Here is a 16,437-nt window from a genome sequence, read left to right on the forward strand (position 1 = left end):
GTTGTGAGTAGTTTGTGCATGTTGTGAGCTAGCCTTCGATTGCTCGCCGTGGATCAGAGCAGAGCACAGGGCGAATTGAAGCCAACGTGGCCGGGCTACACTACCCAAATCATCGATTACTACCCAGCAGTGTGTCAGTGCTTCATGGTTTCAAGAACACTCTGGGATTCGGTCTTCAAATCCTGCCCAACACACTCTTGATCTAGCGAGTTGCCTCTTCAACATTCCAAAGGTAAATCATAGAGGTAGAAATATAGCTTCGTAAAGTTGTTGCAACTTCTTGCACCAGTAGTGCACTAGTGTTGTATTTCCGACAACCTAATTTCATAACGAACAAGGAAGCTCAAATAAATATCATTATCAGAGGACGTTTTGCTATGTTTTCAAAAGGTCGTAAAGTATTTACAATCAATGGCGTACGACGAGCTCGTTGACTGATTGTAATTCTAGTATCAATTCTATATCTCCATTTGACCATTCGACGTACCGTGGAGCTCCATGGACGTAGCGTAGTATTTCTCCATGATTTGATTTTAGTGTTGTTATTTACCGTCTTCGTCTTCAATTAACGTCATTTTTGTGTGTGTCAATTGCATGAACAGGACCGGTCGACCCTGTGTAATCGTTGATCATGGCATCGAACCGGGGCCAAAGCCAGGCCCAGGGCCCTGGCTCGGGCTCGACACACCCGGTGTCTCAAACCGCTTCAGAGAGAGGGGTAAGCTTACAACTTCGTTCTTTTATTAGTTATGACTATAGTTGTCTAAATATAAATGTCAACTACGGTAACTGGTTTCTTCACCATGGGTCGAATATTGACAGCTGTGGAATATTTGAACACTGACAGTGACTGTAGAACCTAGATTTTCCACTTATTCCGTTGGGATCAGAAAAGAGACACATTCAAACGGTTGATAGTAAGTGTAATAGAGATTGATACTTAATTTAGCCTAGTCTAGAATTTTAATTAAGTTGTAAAATAATCAAAACATGAAAGCGAAGTCGATCATTATTTATTAAGTTTGTTTTTCTCAATTTTTGTTGTAATTTGCCGTGTGCGCGTCCCATACTAGTCGATTGCTCATCGGGAAATTCCCCTAGCACGAAACTCCCAGCTTGTTACGTGATTCAAGTCTGAGGTCATAGTTATTTTGGTCTGCATTGACAAGAGGGCGCTGTTCCATGCATTATAACTCTGATCCTAAACCAAGATCACTGTTACTGGCTGAACCAAGTCTAAAAACACAGTCTAGAAACAAAGTCAAGTACTTGCGTTGCATCCGGAAGCTGTCATGGTTGATCCTTTGTGTTGACTATAATTTAAGTTTAAGAATATGTGCAGTGTTGGAGCAAGTAGGGGATTGCCTAATTTTTTTTAGAAGATAGTTGTTTTTTGATAGTTCAATTTTCATATATTATTAGGAACCTTGATTGATAAAAATACAATTCATAACTTGTAAATCATAATTATTTTTATATAAATAATGAGATGTTCAATATATAATTCATCGGTCGGTTTACAAACAATATTTAGAATGCACAAAACATGAGGCCTACTTTACTGCTAGTGTTCGAACTTATAAAAATAATCTTGGCAATACTTTCTATGGTTGACATCTAAATGCTAAAGATATGGCTGATGACAAAAGGAAATTGTGTCCTGAAATAAAAAAGAAATTACAGTTTTCAAAGCTCACCCCCCTAAAAACTATGATAATGGAATAGCGGCCCGAAAAAAAAATCTGTTTCCAAGAAAAGTTGTTTTTGCTGAAACATTTGTGGACAAAGTGGATTATTTTTTTTAGTATTTGTTTGTGAGGTATGCTGACATAATTGTTATAATAAGGAAATTTATCTATAAGGGGGAAATATCTGACAGACGTCCACATTTTACCAGCTACTGTGTACATAATGTGAGTTTGAAAGATACTGAAGAGGTCTTTGATGAATTTTTAAACACTTTTTGTCCACAAACAAATTTCCACACAAAATTAATTATTTTTGTTTCTCGATTATTTTTTCGAATGCGAAATCCAAGTTGTCCCATTGAATTGGAATCCCCCTTTTCCTCATTCAAAGTCCCTCATGACCATGTTAAGTTGCACTGTTTTCAAATTGCGCGAATTATTCCGTATCTATCGGCATATTGCGCACACTACTCCTTTCTATCGGCAAATTGCGCAAACTATTCATGCTCAATTAGATAAGCTAATTACACAAACCACAAACCATTCTAGGCCATGGGCCGAAAGGCAAAAAGTCCTCTAGAAATAGAAGAATGCTGCAGCCCCAGGGGTGAAGGGGAGATTTATGCATCAAAATGTAGGGAATGGTGCCCTCTCCAAGAAAAAACAATGTTCTCACAAAAATATTGGTTCGCAAGCGAGAAATCCAAGATGGCAGCTAAAATTCAAGATGGCGGCTATTTGTTTGTAGAAATGTATAAGAAACACTTTAAAATGAACAGCTATTATACAAAATGTTGTCCTGTTGCAAAACAATTTTTATCTGGAAGGATTTCACAAGAACATGGAAAGTGCCCGTTTACAAAATGGCTGCCATTTTTTAGTGAAATAGCACATTTTTTGCACATTTTGTTGAGTCAAATATAAAGTCGTTAGTTTTCCCCAACTGGCATACATGAACTGGTTTTATATACTTTGAAAAACCAGAAAACCAGAAACTGGGGGGGGGGGGGGGGGTAATGTACCCCCATTTAGCCCTGGCTAGCCAGGCCCACAAAATATCTCCAAAATTTCAAACATCACAATAATTACAAATGTACAAGTTTCCTGCAATATTATGAGGGGAAAAATATTTTGTGAATTGCATAATTTGTACAGTATGTACAGGTAAAATGTAGATCATGGAAGTGGCTCCAGGGTCTGTTTCCCCCCCCCCCCTCCCTGACAGAGACTTTTTAGAAGGAACCGCTGGCATCAATATGGAATATTGGATTAAAGTGACGTTTCACACTTTAATAATTAAGCTATTAAAGTCAAGGTCACATAGAACTCATGGCTGACAAGAAAGCAAACCTGAACTAGCGCCCTGACTAGCCCAGCACAATTATAAAGGGCAAGTCTATTCTCTATGCCACCTACTGTGTTTGGAAAAGAAGAGTGAAATCATACTTGAATAGGGAAGACAGTGTAGCCACAAAGACAGTTCTGTTTGTAATTTTCCCAAGACATGGGTGCATCAAACAACTTTGTTAGTGTATGTAAAGGCCTAATTAAGACAAACAGAAAAGGTAAAACCGTTACATACTCACAATGTTTCAGATATCAGTACAAGTTAAGGCACAATCATTGTAAAATAAAGAGCACTTTTATGGGACAGGCTATTGGAGAGAGGGAAGGGTGTGGGATAAGTGGTGGGGGGGGGGGAGAAAGGTGTGGTGAGGAACAGCATACGTCTTCCATGAAGTTTCCCATATGTATGGTATGCCTAGAAACATTCCAAGTAAGATGTTGTAGTTTTTCATAATGTGTGGAATGTCATATATCTGTAATAATAATTATGATTACGTAAAATTTAATGTCGGCATGTTATATGTTTGATGAGTGCAAGGTATAGTTTTTACACAACGCTTCGTTTATATGATTGGGTTAATGTCTCACCCCTTTCGCTTGAGTCTTGTTTTCTCTTTGTGTTTATTCAGCCAAGTATTGCTGTTCTTCCAACAATTTGATTAAGATTTGCAAGTTTTCTTTATCTAACTCCTTAAGCGAGTCTTTTTCTGTAGGGTCTGGCAATCTAGATCGTATTATTTGTTTGATGTCGTTTGAAGGCCAGCAGTGGTGGGGCTGGGAAGATTTTTTTAAGAAGCATTCCCTTCCAAGAGGTGCCAGTGTTTAGGAGAGCCCGTTTAAGGGTGGAATGCTGGATCTGTGCAAAGTATGGCAGGATGAAGACGAGTGGGGGATTAGACACAGTCTGTTGTTTGAAATTAGGTGAGGCAGCCAACATTGAATTCCGGTGGTCTTCATTTACTTTTGTGAAGCAGGTTAATTCTTCTGTGTTGTATCCACGTTCTGACAGTTCAGTCTTGAAGAAATTAATCTTCTCCTCAAAGTCTTTTGAGTGTGTACTTATACGTTTGTATATTGTCGTTTCACCCTTAATCACGCTGCCAAATACTGATTAAGGGTGTGGTGAATCTCGAGCAAGATATTGGAATGTGTCTGCTTCTTGTGCAGGGACTCGAGTATCCAGTTCCCCTTCTTTTTGAAAACGTTCTCCTTTGTAAAGGACGAGGTCTAAAAAGGTAACTTGTTCAGATATCTCCGAACTGAATTTCAATATTGGATGCAAGTTGTTTAACGTCCTAATGAAATCCTCGGCCCTGTTTCGGTTGCCATTGTAAATGATTAGAACATCATCTCTATATCTCGTGAAGGACACTATTTCGGGGTTGTTCGGGAGAATATTGTTTCTTTTTCGTATTTGAACAGAGTTATATCACATATTTCCGGACTGCATTCGCTACCCATTGCCACGCCTATCGTTTGTTTATAGAATGTGTTATTAAACTCAAAGACCGCTTGAACCATTGATAAGTTCCAAAAGACAAAATGCGTGTTTTTGTTTGTTTTGGTAGAGCGCGTATAGCCTTGGGTTTGCCCGTTCCAAAGCATCACAAACTGAGGTAATAGCCTCTTTCTGTGGGCAGTTTGTGTACGTTGAAACAATATCCAAGGTGATTAGGAGATAGTCTTGGTCTAGACCTATATAGGACTCTTTCTCTGTACACAGGAACAGAGTCCTAACTATTGAGGCCCGTTTCTGGGGCGGAACAATTTCACAGCTTCATAACTTAAATCTTGCCTGCAACAAGCCACTAATTTCAACAGATTCACATTCCATGGCGGCATACATTTTTCTGCGGTGGGTTTTGGTTCTCATATTTTCCTCACAAATCCGTCAAATAATGCAGCTTCCAACATTAACAAATTCCAGTTTCGATCGTTTTCTCACAGTGTTGTCTGTCGTGCGTACATTCGCGTGCAAGACGCATGATGCAAGCTTAGACGCATGAATTCTTGGTCACCGTATCTTGACTGCACAGAGTTAACAACACAATTCAAAATTTGCGCGTCGTGCGTCTTGCGTACACACGGCAGACTGTGAGAGTACAAACAAAAATTGGAATTCCTTAACGTTGGGAGCTGCATTATTTCATGAAAATGACGGATTTGTGAAGAATATATGATGATCAAAACCCACCGCAGAAAAACATATGCTGCCATGGAATGTGAATCTGTTGAAATTGGTGCTTTCTTGCAGGTAAGACTTGAGTAATGAAGCTGTGAAAATTTTCTGCCCCAGAAATGTACCCTGATGTCCAGGACGTCACTGTAGTACAAAACGAAAGTGTAAGGCCGCCAGGGCTAGTCTTGGTCCAATGTCAAAGTGTCAAGTCTTTGGAGAACCTGTGAAGGAAAAATCCATGTATTTTTAAATTTGTTGAGTTGGGGTCCCGCAACCACTGATAATCGGCCTATCGACAAACCGTGTTCCCGGAGGTTTTTCATGGATCTTCAGCAGTAGGTACAGGGTGGGTGTTTAAATCTGGTGGTTGTAGGGGGTCGAGAAACTTGAGTATTTCCTTGGATGTTATCCATTCTTTGAACAGATTAGTTACAGCCTGGTAGATCGCAGCTGTAATTACACATGTCAACCAACTTATTGTGCGGCCGGATAGTTGCCTAGTCCCCTCGTGTATATAGTCTGATTTATTGAGAACGCTAACACCCCTGCCTTTGTCAAATGGTTTTATGACAATTTTTGTTTTGTATGACGTCTGCTTTTAAAGGCAGTGGACACTATTGGTAATTACCCAAATTATTATTAGCATAAAACATTTCTTGGTGACGAGTAATGTGGAGAGGTTGATGGTATAAAACATTGTGAGAAACGGCTCCCTTTGAAGTGACATAGTTTTCAAGAAAGAAGTAATTTTCCAGGAATTTGATTTCGAGACCTCAGATTTAGAACTTGAGGTCTCGAAATCAACCATCTATACGCACACAACTTCGTGTGACAAGGGTGTTTTGTTCTTTCATAATTATTTCGCAAGTTCGATGGCCGATTGAGAGCTCAAATTTTCACAGGTTTGTTATGTTATGCATGTTGAGATATATATATCAACTGTGAAGGCTAGTCTTTGACAATTACTAATAGTGTCCACTGGCTTTAATAGTCGATTTATCGCACATTTTAATTTTTTCTTTTGGACATCTCCTCCAGTGTACCTTCAATGTACGATTCTAGGTATGTGTTAAAGGTAACTTGAAGATTCCGTATTGATGGCATACGGAAGGGGTGTATTAGGCTCTGCCTTTGTTTCCCCGCCATTAAAATGCATAGTCTCATTTTTCTGAAAAGCAGTCTCGAATGGCGTAGGATGGTAGACCGTTTGGGAATGAAGTTCAAACCACGCCGAAATACGATTAGCTCAATATCTGTAAAATGTGTGTCTGACAGATTTTTTGCCAAGTGCTGACTTTTTTTGCCTTTTGCTTAAGAATATCTAACCTGTCCTTTCTCTTATTGGTTTTGGATATGTTTCTGGAGAGGATAGATATAACATCTTCCTTCAACTGAAGCCCATACCCAAAACGTCTCCAGTAAAACGTTGGTAGCACTTTCATTTTCAATAGATTCTAAATGTATGTCAACATACCCGTACAAATGTTTCTTTTCTAGGTCAAATTTCATGGCAGCTTTCTTCTGTAAACCATCTTTACATGTACTTACACATTCAATAACTTTATTTCAAGAAGACTCTTTAAATGTTAACAGGTTCAAATTCATCATTTGTTACATGACAAACACCCATTGCAACCCCTACATTGCATGCATTGTCTGGCATTCGTGTTGTTACAAACAAACAAACAATCTCACCCTTTTTCCCATGGGTAGTGAGTTGATGTGTGCTAAAGTCCAAAAGCACCATTTTCGTGATATTTGGGAACAAGGTTGTAACTCCAATAATTTGCCTAAAAAAGGGGCTTAGAAAATCGCTTTTTTTAAAGAACCAAACCAAACTTTGAACTTGAACAGTGTTAATTATTTATTATGAATACCTTCTCTATGATATTGTGGCGGGACCGGGGGGTGGGGCCAAAAAGTCTGGTCTTGTTCGACGGGGACACCGGCCCCCCGGGTTAATTATCACACCCCAAAATATATTTATGAGCCCTGGTGCTCAGGTGAGCGGCTACCCAAACACAAGGGGGGAACTAATAACGAGCGGCGGCTAAAGCCTGCGGGCGGTTCGTTTGGTGGAGATGTACCCCCACCTAGACTTAGATTAACCTCAAATTATAAACGAGCAGTTAGGAAACCTCAAATAACCTCACGAGGATTCATAGGTTCCAAGGCACAATTAAATGGTTTATTTCAAGTACAATAATCAATAGATAATTCACAGGTTTATAATCACAACACAACCCAATAACCTCGCCTTATAATAATATCAGGCCCTTAGACAACGCAATCAATAAATGCACTAAACCTCATACACAAGTTATACACAATTGGGCCCATGTGACAGGTGAACCTCACACCGCATACAAGTTACACAATCTTCTCAAATACAGACTATGCCTCACACGGCGTAACTTCTAACCCACAAAGGCTAAGCAGGAGCAGGAGGGAAATTCCCCAGGAACCTTCCAGCGATAAACAGTGTGCCTCACCGAACCACATACAAGTCGTGAATTCCCCGGGCTACACTCAACCGTTTTCTCTACCCGAGATGCGGTTATTCGCCCTACACGACCTCAGTATTCGCAGTTCCAACGTAAGGAAACACAACACACGCTCCCGTTCCCAAAATCCCGGTACACAACTTATTAGTTACCTCGCTCTTCGATCTATACGGGCGGCGGTTCAATCCTTGATCCCTCGACAACACAGCAACACGTAACCTCAATCCCTAAATGCTAGACTAGCCCAAGAGCAACACGTGGAGAGATAAACTTCGAGATCAGATAACACAGCAAGCCGCAGAGAGAGAGAGAGCACGCCTCCAGCGCCGCCTGTTTTATAGCCAACGCGCAGACCCCACGCGATGCAGAAAGGCGCAGTAGACTGGCCACAGTCCACCCACTACACTCAACTTACACCCTGTTCCGCCACAATATTGTGACCTGAAACCTTCTTCACCCCTGACCCTGCAGCACAGAGATGCCAAGTCCAGAGGCCAGCTATGCGTGAGATTTTTCCACTCACCACCACTCCCACCCCCCCCCCCCGGAATTTGTTTTTGACGGTTTAAGAAGGAAAATGGTAGCGCCCGGACAAAACCGCATGTGGAGAACCCTGTAAACGTTACACATTTGTTGACCTTTCTTTACATAAGGACCTAAATTAGAATTGTTTTCTAGTCAATCTTTTACAAAGACAAATTCACACGTAGGCCTATGTGCCTTCTAAAAACAAACACCAACTAGACATTAAGTGTTTGTGAACAAACACGAAGCTGTTCCGTGATGTTTTGCTTGGATTATTTGCTTCATTGCCCAAGGAATCTATAACTGAAAAAAAAGTTTCAAAAAAGTATTGTAGCTCTTGATATTAGGTCACACTTCCCGGTTGACCCGCAAGTAAAGGTCAAAATGGGCCCACAGCTACCAAAGACTAATCTGCAATGCCAAGGAGTTTATAACTGAAAAAGTAAAATAAAAATCGGTTGTGCAGATCTTGATATATAGTCTCACTTCCAGTTGACCAAGAAGTAGAGGTCATTATGGGGTCACAGTTTTCCAAAGCTTATATTTATTGCCTAAGAGTCTATAACTGAAGTTTGAACATTGGCTTTGTACTTTTTGAGATATGGGCCCACTTCCGTTTGACCCGGAAGTAAAGGTCAACATTGGGTCAAAGTTGTTTTAAACTAATCTTGAATGCCCAAGGAGTCTATGACTGAAAAGTTTGATAATCGGTTGTGTAGTTCTTGATATGGTTCCACTTCCGGTTGACCCGGAAGTAGAGGTCAACTTGGGTTCACGGTTTTTCAAAGTTAATATTTTATGTTTAAGGAGTTTATAACTGAAAAGAGTTTGAAAATCTGCTGTATAGTTCTTGAGATATGGTCCCACTTCCGGTTGACCAGGAAGTAGGGGTCAATTTGAGGTCACGTTTTTTCAAAGTTAATTCTTTATGCTTGAGGAGTTTATAACTGAAAAGAAATTGAAAATCTGCTGTATAGTTCTTGAGATATTGTCCCACTTCCGGTTGACGCGGAAGTAGCTAGGTCAACTTGAGGTTACAGTTTTTCAAATTAATCTCCAAACCCCAAGGAGTCTTTAACAACAAACAGTTGAAAAGTCGGCCGTGAAGTTCTTGAGATATGATGCTGCAAAGATTTCCTAATTAATATGCAAATGAGGGTCACGTGGTTAATTAATACAAAATTTTAATATTTATGATAGGAATTAGGCTAAACAATTTATAAAGCTTCTATTTGATATTATTTTACGTGTTTAAAAACACATAATTGATTTGTAGGATACTCCTTTATTTTCCTACTCCTGCCGACAGGGGGCGCTCTTATGAGACATTTCAATGGCACAATTTCTGCACCGTAATGTCTGTAACTGACTATGTATTTGTATGTGTGTACGTCGCAGAGACCAAAACTGTCAAAAATGTCAAGCTATAATTTCCCCTATAGAACACGGCCCAGTTTTATGGCTCTGTCTGCTTCAACCAAACTCTGCCCATTTATTATACAACCACCATTCTCCGCTTACTGTGCAGGCGCTGAAATATCTGTGCAATTAGTTCAAAGCAAAGATTACATATGATAAGTTTCCCCGCGCACAAGCAAAAATATCCCTGCTAAGCTGTGAATGATGCTTTATGTAAGCGATAATATCCGCGCTTCTGATGTGTCAATTCTTTGCTTACGCAGTGAAGCAGAGTCAAATTGGACCAGTTTCACAAGATTTCCCCTCATGTACTAACAACACAACTGGTTCACCAAACAGGTAGTCGGGACAAATTTTGTAGTAGATGTGTGGACACGATTATAACGGAGTAGAGAAAAACAGTAGTCGCGACTCAAATAATAATTTGTAGTCGCGACTTTAACACTAAAGCACACTAGTCGCCCCTGCCTACTTTTGTCACAAGTAAAGCACGGTTTTTCCTGCGAATGCAAATCAAATTTTTAAGTCACTGTTTTCGCAGTGAAAGTTTCGCAGGAGTTGAGCACAATTAGTCAACTGTAGCAAATTTTTTGATGCGAATTGTTACGTGAAGAACACATTCCCTGCTAAGCTGTAAAATACGCTTAGCGTAAGCACAGTTCCCTGATTCTGTAAGCGCTGCGATTCTTTCCTTTAAAAGCCATTGGCCCAGGACCAAACTACATAATAGCTTTTTAAACACAAAAAGCAGCTTAACCATGCCTCATGTTCAAGTTGTGAATCCGGGTATTCTGTCAAATTTTTTACTCCTATGGCCGACCGTGTTAGTTCGCACAGTAAAAGGAAAACCACGCAATTTCGAGGCAAACTTGTGTGGATCATAGATTCTACTTTTAAAACTTCTTTCAGACCATATGCATTTTATAAAAAAAAACGATTACAAACGCTTTTTATAGACCAACTCGTTCGATCCAAGGCAACGTGTTGCAATTGCAATTTGACTAAACTTCCAAGCAATCATTCCAACCTTTATTACAATACAACAAACACATTCACACTCAATATTGAATTAATTATCCTTGAAGGGCTTGCATGCGTTTGGTAATTATACCCCCAAAATATTACCATCTTAGTTGTGGTGAGTTCAAGTCCACAGGTCAAATGTTAAGGTCAAAGGCTCAAGTTAGGACACTACCCAGGTAAAAATTCCAGTTGAACCTAGTTAACTGGGGTCAACTGGTTCAACTGGTTTCTGGCCATTTTCCATATTAAACCTACTGGTTTTAACTGTATTTAACTAGTTTATCAACTGGTTTTCAACTAGTTCCAGTTAAACACAGTTTAACTAGGTTCAACTGGAATTTTGACCTGGGTAGTGAGGCATGTTGTCAGTCTCCTCCCTCCATTTGTTCCTACCAAATTGATGGTTAGAGATGCTCAGGACTGTAATCTGAGCTTTTGCGTTTTCCTTTTTTTTTTGGGGGGGGGGGGGGATAAAAAATCAAGCAATATCTAAAAGCCGAGAAATAGACACCCTTTTTTTAGCACTTCTGATCTGTATCAATTCCCTTAATTTTACAAAAGTTTTTTCTGTGACATTATTAAAGATTGCGTTTCTCAAATTCAAGGGTTCAATTATCTATGACAATTGACTGGCAACACCTTGAAAATGGGAGAACACGCTGAGTTCTGGAATGATGTGAAACATATTTTATCCAGGAAAAGCTGGCACATTTGTTTCAATTTTTTTTATTAATTTTACAAACTAGACAAAATCGAACCTGCAATGGGGGAATTACCCACTCCCTTTTGAAACTTTTCTCCTTCCCATCTTATATTTTTCCTCCTTTTTGGCGAGCTGCAGAGCAGTGCGAGCCTATGTAACTGCGAGCCTATGTAATACCAATTTCCGCCGGCATCCGTCCGTCCGTCCGTCCAGCCGTCCAGCCTTTTTAAGTTTTTGAAAAGTTTTTGGTTTAAGTTTTAAGTCTTTGTGTTGAGTTGTTTTTGGTATACAAGCCAAAGTGAGATTGTTATACAATTGCCAGTCATTTTCAGTAATTTTCAGCTATGTTTTCAAATGATGTTGTAAGTTTTTGGAATAATTTAAATGTTAAAGTTTTTGGAATAACAAAAATGTTAAAGGTTTTTTTTCAGGCTCAAAAAATTGACATCTGGATTTAAAAGAAACAAACTCAAATTAAAAAGTTTTGAAATAATTTGTTAAAACAAAAATCAAACTATCTTTCACTGGTTCCAGTTGAATGAGCTGAAACAATGAAAAAACATAAATGATCATAACTCCTGATTGCAATGATGTACTACTGACTCATAAGTCAAACATTGCGTCTTGCATGTAGATTCATAAGAAAAGATTATACTCAGATACGAATAAAACAAGCAGACAAATTTTATTTTGATTGATTGCCACAGCCTCTGAAAACTGTTTTATTTCCAAAACAAAAATTGTGAAGGTTGCCGAAAAACTTATGGCTAGTCAGTCACACACATAAAATTAGCTTAGGGTACACATGACCCCACAATTGTTTGGCCAGTACCTGGCTTCTTCTGCCCACATAACACCCATCAAATTTGCCCAGTACCTGGATTCTTCTTCCCATGAACACGTGACCTCAACCATTACTGGGCACCACGCCCGAAGTAATTAATTGGCAAACAATTGCCACACCACAACAAATCTGGCCAACATGGCTTCTTCCAATGTACACGTGACACAACCATTAATGGGCACCACGCCCCTATTACTTATTTGGCACACAAATGTTATATTTGTTAACTGGTACCTGGCCAAACATTAATCTGCATGCCCACCTGACTCCAATCACGTGGGCACACAGTCAGAATGCACTAAAACAATAATTGAAACTAGTCATACCTTACACTATGAGGTTAACCCATCAATCAATTAACTAAGTTGTAAAATTCCACCTTGAGACATGAGGTCGGACTTAGCCCCTAGGGAACCTCAGAGCGCTAACACAACTTATTGTTACAATACTTTAACGTAATATGACGAATGGGCGTGTAAGTTCCTTGAACAAGGTGTACAAAGTGAAAGAAATAATTTGACAAAGTACATTTACTTGCAACTATAACCCCCAAAACAGAAACACTGTGTGAATCCCGTAAAAAACACCATACCGCAATGACAAGTTAAGATTACTGACAAGACCTTTAGGGTGGGAGTGGAGGGAAATTAATTAAATTGTGTGAGTATAAAACTCACACAGCCTCTTCACTTCGAAAGGCAGTGACAAAGTGACTTTGAAGTGAAAGCTATTCCCGCGTTAATTAGCGTGTCCCCAACAACGCAAGGTAAACAAAAACATTCATTGGCCAATGTTGTCCTATTAAACACCCTATTGGCTAATTGAAAACACACACAATATTTATGCACAGAGGACTGTAATTAAAAACCCAGTCATCCCAACATATTTGCCCGCGAACAAATTACCTAAGTTACTCAGTATTAGTGCACGGCACCTGGCCGTACATCCCTGCACACAAGGGAATTACCTCTTAAGCTTGTACAATTTTAAACGCACTTTGGCAGCACACGCACCTTGTGTAACTACACTTTCGCCCTGTGTATAAAGCATTTTATCCTTGAAAGAAAAAATGTGTAAAACTCAAAGAATTAACCACAGGTTTCAGTTGAATGAGCAAAAACAATGAAAAACATTAAATGGTCATAACTCCTTATTGCAATGATGTACTGACTTGAAACTGAAGTCACACATTGCTTCTTACATGTAGATTCATATGAAAAGATAAAACTCAATAATCACAGGTTTCAGTTGAATGAGCTAAAACAATGAAAAACATTAAATGGTATAACTCCTAATTGCGGTGTTGTACTGACTTGAAACTGAAGTCAAATATTGCTTCTAACAAGTAGATTCATATGAAAAGATAAAACTCAAGACTTAATCACTGGTTTAAGTTTTTTTATCTAAAACAATGAGACATTAAATAGACATGTGATCGTGTCTTTGATTATGCAGCAGTTACTGCAACAATATTACATTACGGAGCCCGCATGTCTGAAATCAGTACTGTACGGAACGCACTTAAACACTGTAACTACAAACAAGCTGAACAAAAAGCAATGGGTGTAATGTCACTTTTAACAATTGTATGCTGACAGTGTTTGTTTTGAACGTTGTATCCTCGAATCAAAATGACAAAGATCTACTTGGATGTTATGTTTTTCATTCGTACACAGTAAGAATTCTTCATTCGTTGGAAGATGGAATGTTCAACCCAACATGACTTCGCCTCATTGAAAAGAACATGTATTCAAATTTTTCAACTCATGAAAATATTTGCAACATTGCACTCGTATTAAAATTCATTATTTTTAGCACATATTGGTGAGGTTTGCAATAGTTTGCACTTTTTGCACTTTATTTAAAGAATAATATGACATTTTGACACTCTTTTTACTTACTGCTTCCACAGGTCAGGTTCTTACTCCATACTGGATTGATTCAACCGCTCCGAGTTGATTTTTGTTTTGACGGGGGTAGTTTTCCTATGGAAAAAGAGGGTTGTAACACCTGGTCATGTAAACATATGCCACCTCCGAAACTGTCATACTACTACAAATTCTGCACAAATTCACTTAACCCCAAAAAGTTTGAGCAGACTCCGCAGTTCCAGATGCTCCCATCTAGGCCACTTCATGTTCACCATGACATTCTGCTACCAAATCTCCCAACTTCCTACCTCCTTGGCCTTGTTTTTCATCTGCAAGACATTTATAACACAAAACAAACAAATGTCCAGACAAAAATAAATGAAATGTTGCATCTTCTTAGTCCATTTGGCAGAAAGGAACTGAAGGAACTAAAGGAGCTGCGAAAGTGCCTCCCATATTATGCAGATAAAATGAAAAACAGTGTTTTGTTGGTCTGGATTATTCAGTCCATTGAAAAGGCAACTTCACACAGTCAGTTGACAGTTTTGTCAGTTCTTGTTGCTTACCTAAACCCAAGATTGGACATTGTGCGTGTAATTGAAGACTCAAAACTCAGGAAACTCATAGGAAGTCTTTACAAAGCTGATAAGTACGACATGGGTGAAGAATCTGAAGATAAACTAAAATCACTTGTACCGGCCATACTGAAACGTATTGGAGAGTTCCACTGGCTCTATATGGTGCTTTACTGTTTTCCATTGTTTGATGAGAGCTACATTCTGCAGCAAAGAAAAAAGCTGTATGGCAAGGCACCTTGTTCACACTGTGTTTCAGCCACACTGCTCCCCCGTCTACAACAAGATAGGTTCAATCTAGCCACCAAGAAAATCATCGTTGAGATCGAAGAACTTCAGGAGAAAGAAAAGTCGAAGGATCAGCGATCTCCAAAACAAGGATTGGTAAAATATTTGTCATTCTATCTGAATTTTACTAAGAGTAATTATATTTTGGTATAAAGTTCAAATTTAAAGGCAGTGGACACTATTGGTAATTGTCAAAGACAAGTTTTCTCACTTTGTGTATCTCAACATATGCAAAAAATAACCAACCTGTGAAAATTTGAGCTCAATTGGTCGTCGAAGTTGAGAGATAATAATGAAAGAAAAAACACCCTTGTCACACGAAGTTGTGTGCATTTAGATGGTTGATTTTGAGACATAAAGTTCTAAACCTGCAGGTCTCGAAATCAAATTCGTGGAAAATTACTTCTTTCTCGAAAACTATGGCACTTCAGAGGGAGCCGTTTCTCACAATGTTTTATACAACCAATCTCTCCCCATTACTCGTTACCAAGTAACGTTTTATGCTAATGATTATTTTGAGTAGTTACCAGTAGTGTCCACTGCCTTTAAGCAAGATAGCGTTTTATGAACATCACCTGTTTTAATGAAGTAGAAAACATTCAGAATACAACAGAATTATCTAATGTAGACCTACAGTACATGTTTGGAAAATTGTTTCCAAAAAGTATCTTTATTGATTTAATTTGTTTCATGTACCAATTTTTTGTTGCAAAAAGAAATGCATCAATATGATAAAAGACAGTGTATTGTACTTTCAACTATCTTTCGACTGTGTTTGGAAAGCAAAATTTAAAACTTGAAGTTAAAAAAGCTATTCATATGTGCTGTGCAATGTAAATAACTAGTTGCTATCGATCAACCTATCAAAATCAAGGATTCAAAATTGCTTGCAGATACAGACACCCCATACTAATTTAAAATTTTACGAGTGCGCAATTGTGATTCTCTTTGCAGCTGAAAAATCAAACCAATGATCCATTGTCATCTGAAAACGACCTTGTGCATGATCCTTCGAGAGCCATGGAGGGGACAGCTGACAGTGCTCAAGATGAAGTTACACATCAAGAGACTCCCTGTACAGAAGAGAGTGCAGAAAATTGGGTAATTTTTTCTTCATTCACCAATTTTTTTCTTCACCTCTTAAGTGGAAGTGTCGTGGCCGAGCGGTTAAGAGCACCGAATTCAAACTCTGGTGTTTCTAATCAGCAGAGTGTGGGTTCGAATCCCCAGCCGTGACACTTGTTTCCTTAAGCAAGACACTTAACCATTGCTTCAACCTTCGCATGGGACGTAAAGCTGTTTGTTCCATGTGATGTGTAACACATGTAAAAGAATCCAGCGCACTTATTGAACAGAGAAGAGGTTCGCCCTGTGTTCCTGGCTGTGGCTGCTCATATGCACCGTAGCACTTTGTAAACCATTACAAGGTGCTACATAATTGGGCCTCAGAATTCATAACTTCAAAATGTAA

The 16,437-nt window shown here is 39.0% G+C and overlaps 1 protein-coding gene across 1 annotated transcript in view; it reads left to right on the forward strand.

Moving 5' to 3' along the window:
- The window catches only part of LOC117298689, a 19,115-nt gene continuing 2,678 nt past the window's right edge, over positions 1-16,437 (forward strand). The window contains exons 1-4 of the mRNA XM_033782007.1: positions 1-232; positions 603-718; positions 14,145-15,062; positions 15,921-16,067. Of these exons, the coding sequence (XP_033637898.1) occupies positions 632-718; positions 14,145-15,062; positions 15,921-16,067 (1,152 nt within the window). The 5' untranslated portion in view covers positions 1-232; positions 603-631. The remainder of the gene's footprint in view (positions 233-602; positions 719-14,144; positions 15,063-15,920; positions 16,068-16,437) is intronic.

The sequence above is a fragment of the Asterias rubens genome, chromosome 13 (genome assembly GCF_902459465.1).
Source record: "Asterias rubens chromosome 13, eAstRub1.3, whole genome shotgun sequence".
NCBI classification, from domain to species: Eukaryota; Metazoa; Echinodermata; class Asteroidea; order Forcipulatida; family Asteriidae; genus Asterias; species Asterias rubens.